General features: G+C 39.5%; 1 protein-coding gene across 1 annotated transcript in view; it reads left to right on the top strand.

Moving 5' to 3' along the window:
- The window catches only part of LOC139716142 (tyrosine-protein kinase Src42A-like), a 77,849-nt gene that overhangs the window by 29,257 nt on the left and 30,819 nt on the right, over nucleotides 1-17,773 (top strand). The window contains exons 2-4 of the mRNA XM_071627704.1: nucleotides 1,512-1,633; nucleotides 11,623-11,786; nucleotides 13,563-13,731. Coding sequence (XP_071483805.1) covers nucleotides 1,512-1,633; nucleotides 11,623-11,786; nucleotides 13,563-13,731 — 455 coding nt within the window. The remainder of the gene's footprint in view (nucleotides 1-1,511; nucleotides 1,634-11,622; nucleotides 11,787-13,562; nucleotides 13,732-17,773) is intronic.

Below are 17,773 nucleotides of genomic sequence, written 5' to 3'. Positions count from 1 at the left end.
GGTGAGGATTTAGCTTTTAACATTGTGTGAGATATTCAGAAACCACTCTATAAGATGTCAAAGAGCATGCAATTCTAAAGGGTATCAAAAGTTTATTTGATGAAAATCGGTTTTGAAATGGCTGAGACATCCAAAAACAAGGTGAAACAAAGAGATCCTAATAAAGTTGTGGCATGTCACTTTTATTATTATGACTTTTTTGGATATCTCAGCCATTGAAAACCAATTTTCATCAAATAAATGTTGAATCCTTCTTAAAATTACATGCTCTTTCATATTTCATAAGAGGTTTCTCATTATCTCACTTAGGAATGTAAAAAACATGAATCCCCACCTCAACCAGTACTGTACTGCCCTTTTAAACCTGTTTTTTTTTCATAATTACTGATCTATATAGCTTCCAGGTGGAAGTATTCCAGGAAATGTTGGTTTCCACAGCAGTTTTGAGGGGAAGTTATTATCCCCCCACCCCCCCCCCCCCAAAAAAAAAGGAAACCCCACATACACACAAAAACCTCCACCACACAATCTGACAGAATGTTTGTGACAACTGGTATATTTTTATCTCCTGAATCCCAACACATTTTTTTTCCAATCCAGCACTACTATGGGGCAGTGCCTTTTTTACTGCCATTTTTCAGTGTGACCGTTTCATGAAACTTTTTGTCAGTGATTTACACTGACAACTGTTAAAAGCTACTGAAATCCTTGCGTCTGATTGGCTGATAGCAAATTTGTCGGTGAAAACCTCCGACGAACTCGTTGATGAAACGCCCCCCCCCCCCCCAGCAGGTTAGAATTCCTTAGATTATTTGCTTGTCTATGCATCTTTTTTTATCTATTTATTGTTATTGTGATTATTATTATTATTATTATTTCTTTTTTTTTTGGGGGGGGGGGAGGGGGGTTGCTAAGCATGTTAAGAAAATCCTACAAAATGTATTCCTTTAAAGCTACTCTTGAAATGAAAAGCACATATTCCCTCAACTTGTTACTGATGTGTTCAGGGTGATATTATTCCCCTCACCATCCAAGGGGGTTGATAGTCAATTTATGCTTCTTGATCATCCTAGAAATTAAAAATTAAAAGATCATATGTGAAATTTGGCAGTTGTGACATCATTACTTACTGTAGCCTTCTTCTTCAGTGATGATGGCAAATGGACTGAACCAAACCTGTTATGTATTCATCACTATTGAATGGATTGTCAAATTTTTCTCAAATTTCATTGATGTGTTCCATGCATATTTCTGCATTCACAGAATCCACATTTCTATTCTAAAAAATATATTCCTCTATTTAAAATGTTGATCATGTTGCATGTAAGTGTATTTTTGTCCTTACAACATCTGTAATTGCATTATCTATTTCAAGTATGTAAAGATATGAACTAAGTGTGCACCAAGGGTATTGAGGTACACTGTATGTTGTGAATGGTGACCGGTATATACAATGTATGTGAGATCGATTAGTGTTCGTCAGCTTAAATGTTTCCTTTCTTCTGTTCCAGATGGTTCTTTGGCAGCATAAAACGTATGGATGCTGAGAAAAAGCTGCTATTACCTCAAAATGAACACGGATCATTCCTTATACGAGAGAGTGAGAGCAGGGTCGGCGATTACTCCCTCTCAGGTAAATATTTACGAAATTCCAGTAAGGTCATCTTAGTTTACACATTTGTTTGTTTGTTCGTTTGTTTGTTTTGTTGTTGACATCACTTGAATGTGCATCAAACTTTGTTTGGGTGGGTTCGTGTCTTGACGCACAATACTCATTATTACGCATCTCGGCAATGACGCTGATCTGTTACGCACGTTTCGACAAGAAGGCGATGCACAACAGGAAACCGTATTTGAAATTCATGCGCCATGTTCGGCATAACGGCCGTGTTAGTACACGGTGGATGTTATTAAAAATTAATGCAGCCGCGGTGGACTCTTAATAAATCAACTCATTAATCTAGTAATGCTTCTGACTACCAGAAAGGCCTGATGGCAATAATACAGCCGGCTTTGTCATTTCTCATTGTGGCATGCTGGGAAACTTTGGGCTGAAATTTTCCTGGTCAAGTGATTAGCCTTTTCTCAGCCCTCGCTGGAAAAGCGATTTATCCCATGGTTTCCCCTCGCCCCCTTAAACCTCTTCAATTTACAAGAATTGACAGAGCAGGGTCGGCGTGTGTGTGAGAGAGGGCGATGAAAGAGGAGAGGTACATGTAGAAGAAATGGAGATAGAGGGTTGAAAAGAAGAAAAGTTCAACTTAAAGGACAAGTCCACCTTCATATACATAAGGATTGAGAGAATGCAGCAATTTTAGTAGAACACATCAGTGAAAGTTGAAGGAAAATTGGACTATCCGTTCAATAGTTATGAATTTTTGAAGTTTCTGCTCTCTCAGGGCTGGATGAGAAGACTACTCTAGCTTGTGATGTCACATGAGTACAACGATATAAAGAGAGAATAAAGAAAATTCAACATATTTTCACTTTTCTCGCATAACAAAAGAACAATTGACTTCTCTCTTTCAGAAGGCAGGGGAAATAATATTACCCTTAACATATGTCAATAACAAGTTGAAGAAATGTGCACTTTATTCAAAAAGTAAAGTTTTGTGAAATTCTCTTTTTATTTTCTTTATATGGTTGTACGCATATGACATCATATACTGTAGTAGTCTTCTCATCCAGCAGTGACTACGCATATACTTTAAAAATTCATAACTTTTGAACGGATTGTTCGATTTTCCCCAAACTTTCACTGATGTGTTCTACTAATATTGCTGCATTCACTCAATCCACATGTATATAAAGGTGGACTTGTCCTTTAAGATCAGATCTATGCTAACAAAGTGAAGTGGAGTGCAAAGAAATGGATTATTAGCTCACCTGAGCCAAAGGCTCAAGTGAGCTATTGCGATCGCCCTTCGTCCGGCGTCCGTCGTGCGTCGTGCGTCGTGCGTCGTGCGTCGTCCGTCGTCCGTCGTCCGTCGTGCGTCGTCCGTCGTGCGTCGTGCGTAAACTTTTTACATTTTCATCTTCTTCTTGAAAACCCCATGACCGATTTTCATCAAACTTGGCAGGTAGCATCCCTAGGGGGTTAGGAACTCAATTTGTTAAAATGGGCACCATGCCCCACCCAGGGGGCCCCCAGGGGGGCCCAAACCCCCCAAAATTAAGGAATCTGTAAAAATCTTCTTCTCTAGAACCAGAAGTGATAGAGCGAAGTTAATACTATGAGTTAGTACATTGATGACTGTAGTTTCAAGTTTGTTCATGGCAGAATCAGGGGTGCCCCCCTTGGGACCCAGGGGAGGGGGGTGGGGAAGGGTTCTAATGGGGCCTAAATTGTACATTTTCATCTTCTTCTTGAGAACTCCATGACCCATTTTCACCAAACTTGGCAGGTAGCATCCCTAGGGGGTTAGGAACTCCATTTGTTAAAATGGGCACCATGACCCACCCAGGGGGCCCCCAGGGGGCCCAAACCCCCCAAAATTAAGGAATCCGCAAAAACCTTCTTCTCTAGAACCAGAAGTGATAGAGCTAGGTTAATACTATGAGTTAGCACATTGATGACTGTAGTTTCAAGTTTGTTCATGGCAGAATCAGGGGTGCCCCCCTTGGGACCCAGGGGGGGGGGGGGGGGGTGGGGGTGAGGAGGGGTCCTAATGGGGCCTAAATTGTACATTTTTATCTTCTTCTTGAGAACCCCATGACCCATTTTCACCAAACTTGGCAGGTAGCATTCCTAGGGGGTTAGGATCTCAATTTGTTAAAATGGGCACCATGCCCCGCCCAGGGGGCCCCCAGGGGGCCCAAACCCCCCAAATGAAGGAATCTTTAAAAATCTTCTCTAGAATCAGAAGTTATAGAGCTGAGATAATACTATGAGTGAGTACATTAATGACTGTAGTTTCAAGTTTGTTCATAGGAGATCCAGGGGTGCCCCTCTTGGGGGTAGGGGGGAGGGGGGTGGTTGGAAGGGTCCAAATGGGGGCCTGAATTGTACATTTTCATCTTCTTCCTGAAAACCTCATGATGGATTTTTGTCAAACTTGGCAGGTAGCATCCCTAGGTGGTCAGGATCTCAATTTATCAAACTGGGCACCATGCCCCACCCAGAGGGCCCCAGGGGGCCCCAATTCCCCCAAATTAAGGAATCTTGAAAAAATTGGGCCCTTATTGTACATTTTCATCTTCCACTTGAGAATGCCTCGTCAAATTTTGGTAGAGCTGTGAATAATTTAGATTAGTGACTGCGTGAAAGGTGAACTTGCGATACTCAGGTGAGCGCTAGACCCGCGGGTCTCTTGTTAATGAAACAATTATTAGCACACCATGTGAGAAATGTTTGGCCCATCTCCATTGCTTTCAAGAAATCACAAAGGTGTATTTGTAGTCTTCCCATTAGTACTTATTTTTTTGGAAAACTCAGTTAATTTGGAATATTCAATGTTTTCTTACCCAGTTTTCCTTTTTCTATCAAAATTTTGAAGCAAACGTTTAAGCATAAACAGCATTTAGATATTCGTAGCATTTTCTGCAGATCCATCATGTATGTGCTTGAGCATGTTTGTCTGTTTACTATCCATGAGATTTTTACATTTTTCTTATTTAATCCCTTCAAATTTTGATATGTACTATGAAGTTTCAGACTTAAAAAAAATCTTTTTCTCGTTCCACAAACAACAAAGGAATAGAATATACCTTGAACTTCAAAGCTGCCTTTCTCAACATCATTAATTCCTACATTCTTGATATTCCATTATCTATTTTGGTGAGTTTGAAGCATCCAATTGGGACTAGATATAATTCTTTTGAAAAGTAAGAATCTCCTCTGATCAGAACTTAGCCTTGACTCAAAAGTCATATCTCAGGGCAGTGTGTTAGTTTTGTGCAGCTACATAGCAGGTCCCAAACAAGAATGCGAATAGAGGTAATGATAGTGATGAAATAAACCATCTGAATGTTGGAGAAATGTGTACTCAAATATACATGTAGCTAGCTGTGGAGTTGGAGACAGTGGTGATAGAGCTTGAGGAATTACAACCATTGAGGTGGACGTGATGTCTGACCAGTATTAAAGGACAAGTTCACCTTCATAAACATAAGGATTGAGAAAATGCAACAATATTAGTAGAACACATCAGTGAAAGTTTGAGGAAAATTGGACAATCGATGCAAAAGTTATGAATTTTTTAAATTTTTGTGTTGGATCCGCTGGATGAGGAGACTACTACAGCTTGTGAGTCATATGCGTACAACAGTATAAAGAAAATGTAAAAGAAAATTCAACATATTTTCACTTTTTTCGCATAATAAAAGAGCACTTGACTTGCCTCTTTCTAAAGGCAGGGGGAATAATATTACCCATAACATTTGTCGGTAACGAGTCAGGGGAATGTGTACTTTTTTCAAAAGATGGAATTTTGTGAAATTCTCTTTATATTTTCCTTATATTGTTGTACGCATGTGACATCTAAGTTATTCATACACTGCAGTAGTCTTCTCATCCAGCGGGTACTGCACAAAAACTTCAAAAATTCATAACTTTTGAACGGATTGTCTGATTTTCCTCAAACTTTCAATGATGTGTTCTACTAATATTGCTACATTCTCTCAATCCTTATGTTTATGAAGGTGAACTTGTCCTTTAAGAGAGTGAAATGTGCCAGAAGTTTGAACACAGTCACCTCTGCAGCAGCTGGGTTGAGATTAGGGAATGAAGCAAGGGTAGATGTTACATATTGAATGAAACAATAACAAATGTTGGACTAGTATGAACATAGCCATCACAGTGAGTTGAATGCACTGCCATGAGATTATATGAGAAGATGAAATTCTACATTTTGTGTTGTCATGAAACAGGAAATATGCAAGAGAAGTGTAAACAAAGCCAGCTATGGAAATGACTACACTCCATGCAAGAGATTACTTAAAGGGGACAATCATGCAAGAAACTGTAAAAAGTGGAATTTTGGAGAAATATGAACCAAGGCAGCTGTGGCATTAAAGGACAAGTTCACCTTCATAAACATAAGGATTGAGAGAATGTAGCAATATTAGTAGAACACATCATTGAAAGTTTGAAGAAAATCAGACAATCCGTTCAAAAGTTATGAATTTTTGAAGTTTTTGTGTAGTACCCGCTGCATGAGAAGACTACTGCAGTGTATGAATAACTTAGATGTCACATGCGTACAACAATATAAGGAAAATATAAAGAGAATTTCACAAAATTCCATCTTTTGAAAAAAGTACAAATTCCCCTGACTCGTTACCGATAAATGTTATGGGTAATATTATTCCCCCTGCCTTTAGAAAGAGGCAAGTCAATTGCTCTTTTATTATGCGAAAAAAGTGAAAATATGTTGAATTTTCTTTTATATTTTCTTTATACTGTTGTACGCATATGACTCACAAGCTGTAGTAGTCTCCTCATCCAGCGGTTCCAACACAAAAATGTAAAAAAATTCATAACTTTTGCATTGATTGTCCAATTTTCCTCAAACTTTCACTGATGTGTTCTACTAATATTGTTGCATTTTCTCAATCCTTATGTTTATGAAGGTGAACTTGTCCTTTAAAGACACTGGCGAAGGATTAGGGAAGATGGCTGATAGGGTACTGATGACATGCAGAGACACATGTTTGGAATAGACAGCTAGTCTGCAAAAACAGACCCTTTGTTTCCCCGGATGTGTGATGTGTGTGTGCACCCATGATCTGGAATTTATTAAAAGTTGCATAGCTAGTATTTGTGCCAATTTAATCTCCTCATCTAAAACTGTGACCTTCAAACAAAGTTGGAAAACCCAGTCATGCAAGGGAAAAACAATGTTTTCAGTGAGTGCTAATGCAGGGCTCGACACTAACGGTGGCCCGGTAGCCCGCGGCCACCAAAAACGCACGTCGGGCCACCAAAATTTCAGAAATGAAGAATTTGGTGGCCTGATCGGGCCACCAAAAAAGGTTGGATGTTTGCCTTTGGGCCACCAAAAATAGAAGTTAGCGTGGAGCCCTGGCTAATGTGATATAATATGGATTAGGGTATTCACATAAATCCCTTTTCATGGCTGGTATATGTCCAGACACTCTGTACTTTACAAGTGAAAGAGGAAAGCAAGCCGCTACATTCGCTATGAGGCAAATAAAGCATACTATTAAAGTATTTCTTCCACATAATATGTGTGCCATTACAAATATTTGTGTCATTACAACTTTTAGGCGTAATAGTTGATACATGTATGATACAGTAGGTAGTGATAATAGTCATGTTTACCAAATATGAAAACAATGGTTTATGAAAACTAAATGTCAACTAATACTGAGCAGCAAAGAAAATTACATTTAATATGAATAATTGAATTCATCACGTTAATTTTAAAACCCTATCTACTGAAAAGTGTGAAACAGAAGAAACACTGAAGAAATATGTACTTATACATGTACATTTTGAGAAGAAGTAAAGGGTGTTGTAAATGAAATATTTGATGACTACTTTTGATGAAAACATATATAGTAAGGAGGCATTCAAGTGAGAAGTATTACTTACAGTTATCTGGCTTGTTCAGTGTAAAATATAAATGGATATATCCATTGATAGTGAGGATCAGATGACCACAGTGTGTGTAGACATTACCATCTACTGTAGATATCTGATCAGAAGTTTGATGCACATCTCTTCTCTGAGTCCATTACACCCATCCATGATGTCATCTGTCCTTTGCCCATCAAAATATACAGCGAGCCAAGAATGTGCAGATGTATTCGTGTCTGCAGGATCAGTATACAAACACAGCGTATGCATTTTCCAGTCTCAGATGTATTACAAATGAGGAAAGGAAAGGAAATGAAATGTTTTGTGACATTAACCATGTGAAATGAAGAGGGCAACAATATTGGTCTGTAGGTGTAGACTAAGGTCTGAGAGATAGAGAAGGAGGTACATGGATGTGTTGACGGGAGATAGATAGATAGATAGATGGATAGATAGATAGGCAGACAGACATGCAGAAAGAAAGAATGAGAGGGTGTGCACATGGATGTGTTAACTGGAGAGAGATCTAAAAAGAGACAAACAGATAGATAAAGAGAAAAGAAAGTATGCATATGGATGTGTTCACAATGATAGAGATAGATAGAGAGAGGAAGATCGATAGAAAGAGATAGAGATAAATACTGTAAAGCAAGAAATGTCTGCTGCTCGAAATTTTCTTGAATTGCCACTGGCATTCAATGCATGCAATATGTGTACAGCTGTAGACAAGAACTTTGGCATGTGCACATTTAATTTTGTGAATCTTGGCTCTGGCGAACTTTTGCAAAATTGAAATGCACATGAACATTTCTGGTTTCACAGTAGATAAATAGAAAGAGAGAGAGAGAGAGAGAGAGAGAGAGAGAGAGGGAGAGAGAGAGAGAGAGAGGATATGTTGACAGGAGAGAGATAGATAGGTAGATAGAGATAGATAGGTAGATAGATAGATAGATAGATAGATAGATAGATAGGTAGATAGATAGATATAGAAATATATAGAAAGAGAGAGAGAGAGGATAAAATGGATATCTTGACCAGAGAGAGATAGATAGGTATAGAGATATATATGTAGATAGACAGATAGATAGAAAGAGATAAAAGTGATAGAGAAGAGAGAGAGAGGATAAAATTGGCATGCTGACAGAAGAGAGAGAGGGAGGTACAAGATAGATAGATAGAGAGGTAGATTTATATGTAGAGAGAGATATTTAGAAAGAGAGAGAGAGAGAGAGAGAAGAGAGAGAGTAGATAAAATGGATATGTTGACAGGAAAGAGAGATAGATAGGTAGAGAGAGATATATATAGAGATAGAGAGAGATAGAAAGAGAGAGGAGAGAGGGGAAAACATGGATGTGTTGATTGGAAGGAATCCAATCTGGAGATGGCTGGAAGACACTGCAGGGGACAGTTTGCTTGGCTTTAGGGTGAATCTCCTGACCATGGGGGGAGCTTGTCGGGGAAGCTGGCTATATGAGCTGGCAATAATTATTACCCGCCAGGAGTCTGTTTGTGTCTCTACTATTCCCCTCTCTCTTTCAAAACAATATGGGGCTCTCCTTTCTTCAACATCCCTCGTCCTATGTCTTTTCTCCATCATTTGATCCTCTTTGCGCCTTTCATCTCTAAATAGTTGTGATTCCGTCTGTTACTTTCTGCCCTATAAAATGAAGACTTTGACTGTATAAAATATGGTAATAGCTATCATTTTTGCAAAAGAGGTGTTCATTGCAGACATTTTTGCGAGATGTTGTTTTTCACGATGTGACACCATTGCTATCATAAGTACACTAATACAATCTGTCCATTCACGATATTTTCATGTGCTGTTAAATTCGCAGCCCAACAGCAATTCGTAGAATTCACAAAAACTAAACCCTCATGAAAATAACAGCTTTGACCTAAATAGAAAAGATTACAGTGGGCATGTTGAACAGTGATGACTTTGCTCAAAACTTCCATATCATGTGCACTTCACACACTCTGTATGGTTGCACAAGAATTTCTCATTTTGGAGAAGCAGAACCCCCCACCTCCAAAAGAGGATGTATTATATCTTGTACCAATATTGGACCAGAACCCAACTGTGTGTTGTATTTTTAATTATAAAGGATTATACTTGAGTTTTACTGGACAGTACTTACACAGGTAAAACGGATTCAACTTTAGACAGGGAATGAGTGTCTCAACTTGTGTGAAGGTTCTTGCTGAAATTTTAAACCTGATTTTGTCATGTAGTGAAGAAAATGCACAATCTCTCTTTTCAGGGCCTTTGTTTGCAGTAATATAGTGAATTCCCTTGCTTTCTTGTTTTTGGTTGGGGGGGGGGGGGGGGGAGAGAGGACAGGGAGATACAACATGTAAGGTAAGCCATTTTTTACTTGTGGTCAGGCCATGTTTGCCAGAGCTATTGAAACCTGTTCTGTATGAAATATTTTTGTTGAGATCCTAGTTTATAGCACAGGTACAGAGTCCATGTTTAATGTTATGTTATGATTCAAAGGGGTAGTCCATTTATTTAGAGGTAGGTGGGGTTTATGTTTGATGGAGGGTCTTGAGGTCTATGTTGGGGCTTGGGAAGGGGTCTAAATATTGTGTAGACCTATATTAGGGTGTGTTGATGTCCCTGATTGTGAATCCCTTTGGGCAGGTTCTGTCGTCTCTGCCCAAAGTGCTCTCGCTGTAGTGTCCGTGCTGAAACCGTTTGACCCTCTAAACACCCGTTGTGCTCACAGCTACCCCTCTCAAAAATCTGCGAACCCTGCTACTGCCCCCCCCCCTCCACCGCACATGTGTATGGGCACGTGCCTGCTTGTGTCTGAGTGTGTTGTTGCATACACGTGTATTTGGGGTGTGCGAAATGTGTGCTTGGCTCAAACATTCGTCAGTGCTTTGTCAAAGTTTAAATCACGCCTCGTCTGCATTTCAGTTGCACTCATAGCACAAAATGTATTGATTCCTTTGTTGATAAAGGTTTATTTTTATAAATACAAAAAAGGAAAGCACTGCAGTGTTACTCTGTAGCAAGATATGTCATGTTTTTTTAGACCATAAGATGAGCTGGTGCGCGAGTGTGAGTGTGTACACAGGGCTCCACACTAACTTTTTTCATCAATTTCAAATTTTTGGTAGCCCAAGAAAAAAATTTGGTGGCCCGAAAAAAAACATTCAAAGTCCTGTTTTTTTTTTTTTTTTAATGAGTCACACACTCACTGCATGCATTTATGCATTTCCGGCGCAAAAAGTTACGAATCTATCGATATACTTTTCAAAAAAATTTGGTGGCCCAAGGCGGGCCACCAAATTTGCCCTTTTTTTGAAATTTGGTGGCCCGACTTTCATTTTTGGTGGCCCCGGGCCACCGGGCCACCGTTAGTGTCGAGCCCTGGTGTACATATACATGGGCACATAAATTATTGTATGTGTGCCACATGCGTGAAAGCGTGACTCTGTCTTTGCACTTTGCATGATATGTACCCATGTGTTAGATTTGTATGATATCAAGAATTCCAGGCAGAAAGAGTAAAATGTTATAATTTCAGCAGTAAAAATTTGATCAAAATCAGATTCAGAAGTAAGTTATGGAATCTTAAATAATAACTAATTTTTGGAAAACATTTCTAGAACAGTTGATATGGATATAAAATGCAAATGAATAAACTTACGATATTAATACTTCAGCTTTGCGGTGTTAAAAAAAACAAAACATTTTTTGTGCCATAAAAAACGAAAAATAGTATTACAAATGTTTAATATTCCTTGAGGAATAACTTTTAGATAATAATCCGTCAGGTACATACAGTAGGTTTATGGGTCATGGCTGAAAACTTACTCACATGCAGTGTAAAACCTGAAACACTTGCAGCATGAAACCTTCTTGTGATGCCTTGTGGAGACTGATAATTTTCATGCATTTTACTTTTGTAAATCTTGGCCCCCTTGCAGAATTTGTGAAACTTGAATGCACCCCAAAATTCTGGTTTTACAGTACATGTCAGTGCCACAACATTAACTCTACGATTCATGCCATATATCAATTACAGTATAATTTCTCTCTTTACCCCCCCCCCCCTCTCCTCCCCAGTGCGAGATGGAGACACCATCAAACACTACCGGATCCGTCAGTTGGACGAGGGGGGCTACTTCATCGCCAGGAGGTGCACGTTTAGCGCCCTGGTGGAGCTGGTCCAACACTACCAGCAGGATGCGGATGGCCTGTGCGTCAACCTGAGGAGACCCTGCGTGCTGGTGAGTTTGGCAAGACATCCCAAACCTACCCCCTTTACCCCCTCCCCTACATTCCCACTTTCCCATCCCTTCATCCCTATCCCAATTCGGGACCCCCCCCCCCCCCACCAACAAAACAAAACAAAACAAAAAATACATGAAAATGACTAAGAAAGTAAATATTGAAAATGTTTTTCAATTGAGGTAATGTGTGATGCTTAGAAGCCGAGTTTTTTTAAGCAGTTCATTGTACTTTTTGTGACGTTTTGAATTAAAAATCTGACAAAAATATTAACATATCAATTGTGTACTTTAACCTATCTTGTGGGTACCCTCTATTTCGTATAATTCATACAAGTCCAAACAATGCAGGATAAACATGAACCAGCCCTGAATAAATGAAACACCAGCAAGTAGTTTCTTGTTGCTGTTATTATAAATTATGTACCAGAAATTTAATATGCCATCCGCTACCATGTACTGTGTGAGGATATACTTCCACCATACACTCTACAGGCAGGGATGAGCCACACAGTAGTTGTTATAACTGACTGAGGAAATGACACGAGAAGAGACTGAAGACCCTCCGACCGAAAGGGATGCATTGTATTCATATCAAGAGCTGTTTGTTAGAAGCATATATCGACGGGGTAGGGTTTCACTGGATTGAAATCCGAGAATGAACGGCAAATGTGTGCTGCTGCGCATGAAGCGAAAACAAAAAAAAAATTAAGAAAACCCTTCTCCCTATTTCGCCCGTCCTGTTGGCGAGAAGCAGTCTCGTAAACAAAGAGCCAGCCCCATCTTGTATCTGCATCAAATATTTGTCGGGTGACTCGGACAGGAAGTGAGCAGAGTGCAAAGCATAATGGGATATGAGCTTTACGTGGCTTTTTTCTCAATTGAAAAGCACCGCTTTTGTGACAAAAATACTTCAAAAGCTATGATGACATGTAAAATGAAGTTGATGAAGCTGAGAAGATTTAATTTTCATGTTAACCAGATGAGATGTCCTCAATGGAGCTTGTTCACACTGAGGAATCAAGCTGTACTGTATCTGACCATGTGTTGTATGCCTCTCTCTTGTCTGACTTGTTTGTTTTTATTATTCTGTTCTGAATGTATGTTTGAATATAATGTCTGTCTCTGAATGTTTATCCATGAGTCCTGTCTCTTCCTGTCTCAAGCCGTCTCTACCTGTCTCAAATTGTCTCGATCTCACTTCAGTGTCTGAACATGCCAACACTCTTAAACATTGCAACTGATTGGCAAATTGCCCCACATCGACGTAAATACAATGTAAGCACTGAATTGATCAGTGTTTTGGTAGTAGCCATGATAAAAAATCATGAGCGTACATACTTGAGCAGGATTCGAACCTACGACCTCCTGATCTCTGGACAGGCGTCATCTCCACTAGACCACCGCGCTTCTGCCCGACAGCAAGTGTTGGTTCTAATCCTTACACATTTATGTAGCATGCAGCTGGTACTGCGTAATTATTCAAATTCATGAAATTCTTCTGTCGAGATGTTTTCATTGCAACTGATTGACAAATTGCCCTACATCGACGTAAATAAGCACTGAATTGATCAGTGTTTTGGTAGTACCAAATTCGAACCTACGACCTCCTCTTCAACATTGTTTCAGGACCACAATTACAAACAAGTTCATGAGTAGTTATGAAATCCCTCCTTGTTTCTAAAAGGCTAGTATCATCCTTTGGTGTTTTTGCACTAAATCTCATCTTTGTCTGTATTTTGTATTTATGTGTCTATCTGTCCGTCTGTTCTGCAGGTCGAAAAGCCGCAGACCCGTGGCCTGTCCTACAACACAGTTGACCAGTGGGAGATCCCCAGGACGTCCCTGCAGCTCAAGAGACTGCTGGGCACTGGTCAGTTCGGTGAGGTCTGGGAGGGGCTGTGGAACAACACCACACCTGTGGCCATCAAGACCTTGAAGAATGGTAAGAGCTGTGTCCAGGTTTTGTCCCTCCCCTTCCCTAACATCTCGTTGCATTCATTAGCGGGATTGTTTACTGTAACCCCTTATCAGCTCCTCAAGTGTTTAAAATTGTCCCCAAGTACAGTTTACAGAGCATTGGTGGATCCAGGGTGGCGAAAAAAAAATGGATAAAATTGAAAAAAAGGGGAAATAATAGGGGAGGGGGTTGTGACCTCCCCTTTAATTTTGTAAAGGCGCCCCCTCTTTACGGAATTCCTGGATCCGTCCCTTTAGATTGCCGTTGTGTTGGGTCAGAGTACAAACTTCACCCTCACAGTAGGTGTAGATAAATAGAAAAATGGATAGATAGATAGATGCATGCATACATACATACATTCAGAGTTTGACACACATATGTGTACATACGATACATACATGTATTCATATACGTGTACATGCATACATATACTTTGTATATATATAGACAGACAGACAAACAGATGAAAATATCGATGAATAGATAGATGAGAACATGCTTTTCGCTTGAGTCATTCTCATTTTTCAGCTTCGCATTGATGTTCAGGGAATTGGGACATCTCGACTTCATTATTTCAGGAATGATCAGATTCTACTCACATAACAGGGGAAGAGTAACCATCAGGAAATAGGGTTAGACTTTCCCAATCATGAATAAGATATTCTTGCTAGAATCAAAATCTTTGCCAGGAGGGATTTTGGTGCAGAAGAAGTCCGTGGATTGATGATATGGGGGATTTGAGAATTCTGAACAAGGTTCTCGGTTGATTGATGCGTCGTCATGGTAGCCAAGTGCCTTCCCAAGGGACAATGAATCAAAGCTCCCCCGCCTCGATCTCTAATCAAAGTACTCACGATAAGAATGCCTAATTCACCAGCTTTCAGCTCACAAAAGTTGAAGGGGGGTTGGGTCAAGCCGATAATTTGTGTGAAAGCTGTGAAATAAAAACGAATAAAAGTTAGATTCTGAGCAAAATCAGGGATAGATTGAGAACGTGACGGTGGAAAAATTACTATCACAGTGACATGCCAACTCACATTAAAGTTAACATGGCCGTCATCAAGAAAACCCTTAAAAAACTGATATATGTGAAACATGATATGTTTAGCTTCTTATTTCAACTACTTTTTGACGGTCGAAGTGTAGTAGTAGCAGTTTGAATTGTGAACCTTAGATTTTGGGTCCTCAACTACAAGATCAACTTGCTGTCAGGAAATTGTGTGCAAACTTCGCAAAACTGAAATATTCCTAGTACTTAGTCTATTCCTCTGATAACCAGTTGAGGATGGGCTTATTTTGCTACAACAGGCATTTCCCATAGATACTTGCCCGAGTATACTCGGGACTAGTCCTCAACGGGTTAAAGACCCTTAAGGTGCAGTGCAAGTGTGTTGTCTAATGATCGAAACACGAGTACATTTTGTACGTCAGTAAAGCTGAAAAGCTTGCCAGTTTCCAAGAATCTGTAAAGGGCCACATACTTGGCATAATTTAGCAAAGTCTGCTTCGAAATGTGATATTTAAGGACACCTCACTCGGAGCAACAAGAGGATATTAAGATCGAGAATTTTCTTTTTCCCGTAAGATTAAGATTTCCTGTGAGAAATACCAGCCTGAACCACATGCACTGGTAATATGCACTTTGTATTATGAGTCACCATTTCATTATGAAACTGCATAATCTGCTCTCGCTGTCTATGAGAGTCTACCAAACAGAGCACATAGGCCCACTTCTTAAATGAGGCTTGTAATATTGAGTTTGACATGAGCAAATTTGTTAATGTTTTTTTTTTTGAGTGTGTTTGTGTGTGTGTGGATACCCATTGTTAAATATAGGGATCGTGTAAAAGTGATTTTTTTTTTTTTTTTTTGGGGGGGGGGATACTGTAGATACGGTGTGGAGTATTTGACATTCATACAAAACATGTATTCGATAAATTGTAGATTATGTCATAATCACATAATTCAGTGATCTACATGTACATATCGTACTAAAAATGTGTTGTCTTTTTTTTTGGGGGGGGGGGGAGGAGGAGGAGGGAGGGAGGGATGGGGAGAGAACATTGATTTTGCCTGACCCCAAGTTTGTGTGACAACTTTCTCAGAATTCAACGCTTATCAGCTGCTATTTGCTGAGTTGTTTGTCTTTCAGTAATGCACAATAAATCTGCCTTTATTATGCGTAGACGGCGGTATGGATGATTATAAATATGTGTATGTCTTGAATGTACTGCACCCTAGACAGCTAAGAGCAGTACACGCAGTGCAGTGTTACATTTGATACTCTTTCAGTCGCCTGTATTCCTGGTGAACGCAGGGTGACCCGGAGCTAACAAAGGGGGTGACTAAACATTAAATACAGCCAAAATTTGCATTGTGTGGAATTGGAAGCCCTGAATGTGCGACTGCTACATGTATCAGAGATGGCTAGCCAGCCAAAATGAGAGCCGTATCCTGTGATATTTTGACTGTACACAGGGTGTTTAAAATGAAAGTTATGTACTACCCGTATCCTTCCCGATAGCCTCAAAAGGGTTTAAAGCCCCCTCATAGATCAATGTCAGAGGATATTCAACCCCTCTCTGGCCTCTGAATGCACTCCCTTTCAACTTGAACCCCCTCACCCACCCCTCCCTCAACCCTCCAGTTGTGAGAGAAGCCTGCGTTAAACCAGACCAATTCACAAAGGCATAAGATTTCCGCCAGGATACAGTGAGCCAAAGCTGAAAGCATATTATACATTATCATTTGACTGCCCACTACTCTTACAAAGTGTACAAAGCCGGGTATGTTTTTGTGAGGCTTGTATTACACTTGACTGTCCTTGTATGCTGATCTGTATTTTAATAGATAGATCTTTTACCCTCCATTCTCTGTCTGTATCCCCTTTCTTTACTTTTCTGGTTCACTGACAATTCAAGGTACTCAAACTAATTCAAGAAAATTCAAGATAATTCTTGAAAGCAGTTGAAGCAAAGTAAGAGTAGAAGAAAATGCATTACTGTATTGGCTGTTACCGTATAAGCTGTCAATTTCGCGAATTTCGCGAATCACAGTTGGATCGCGAATGTAGCAACACGCGAAAATGCCTCCATGCGCTTTCCTGATAGAGCATTAAGTGATGGCGACACTTAGCAGAAATGTCTATGACCTCGTCATTCACAAAAATATCTGTACATGAAAATAACAGCGTATACAGTATTTTTGCGTAGAGATATTTTCGTGAATGAGCATGAAACAGACATTTTCACGAGATGTTGTTTTCGCGAATTGACATTGAAGCTATTGTAAATGCACTAGTAGCCTAGCGCGTGGCAACATTTTTGCATGTTGTTAAATTCGCAGTCCAGCAGTGATTCGCGAAATTCCTGAAAATTAAACCCTCATGAAAATAACAGCTTTATATACAGTATATTTGTCATGTCTTGTCTCTAGTTTAAGATACAAGTATTTTCCCATAGTCCTGTCAATAGAAAAGTCAAGGGTTTGAAAACAGTGAAGCATATTACAAGTCCAGATCTGCAGACAAGTCTTAAAAAGCTGAACAAGTATTGAGAGAAAACTGGCATAGAAATGACTTACTGTACCCATTTTTGGTTTTGTTTGTTTGTATGTTTGTCTGGAAAGTCAGTCAGTTGGATGAAGGAGATGTACCAACAAAGGAGGGTTTTTTTTTTTCATCAATGGGTGTTTTGAAACCGCCTTGTGTACATTGATGTGTGAATGCTTTTGTGTAGGATTTTACCGTAAAGTAGATAATAGTGAGAGCAAATATTGTTCATGTATTGAAACCAAATATTCTTTATGATACAGTTAGCTTGGGGTACAAATAATGCACAGCAGATATATTCATCCTTTGTTAAATATTTCCTTTGTATTGCACTGTTATAGTCACAACTGAAGGAGGGTGGTAGACCGCAAGTTGAGTTCTGTTGGGTAAACATGAAGTTATATCAGTTGAGGTTTGAACCACCTAGGAATTGATCATTAATCACTTATTTATTCCGAAATGGACCAGACACAGCAA

The sequence above is a fragment of the Diadema antillarum genome, unplaced genomic scaffold (genome assembly GCF_040938485.1).
Source record: "Diadema antillarum isolate AM-2024a unplaced genomic scaffold, OU_Dant_1.0 scf00000061, whole genome shotgun sequence".
Classification (NCBI taxonomy): Eukaryota; Metazoa; Echinodermata; class Echinoidea; order Diadematoida; family Diadematidae; genus Diadema; species Diadema antillarum.
The sequence above is the reverse complement of the archived record's forward strand: the minus strand, read 5'-3'. Positions and strand labels throughout refer to the sequence as shown.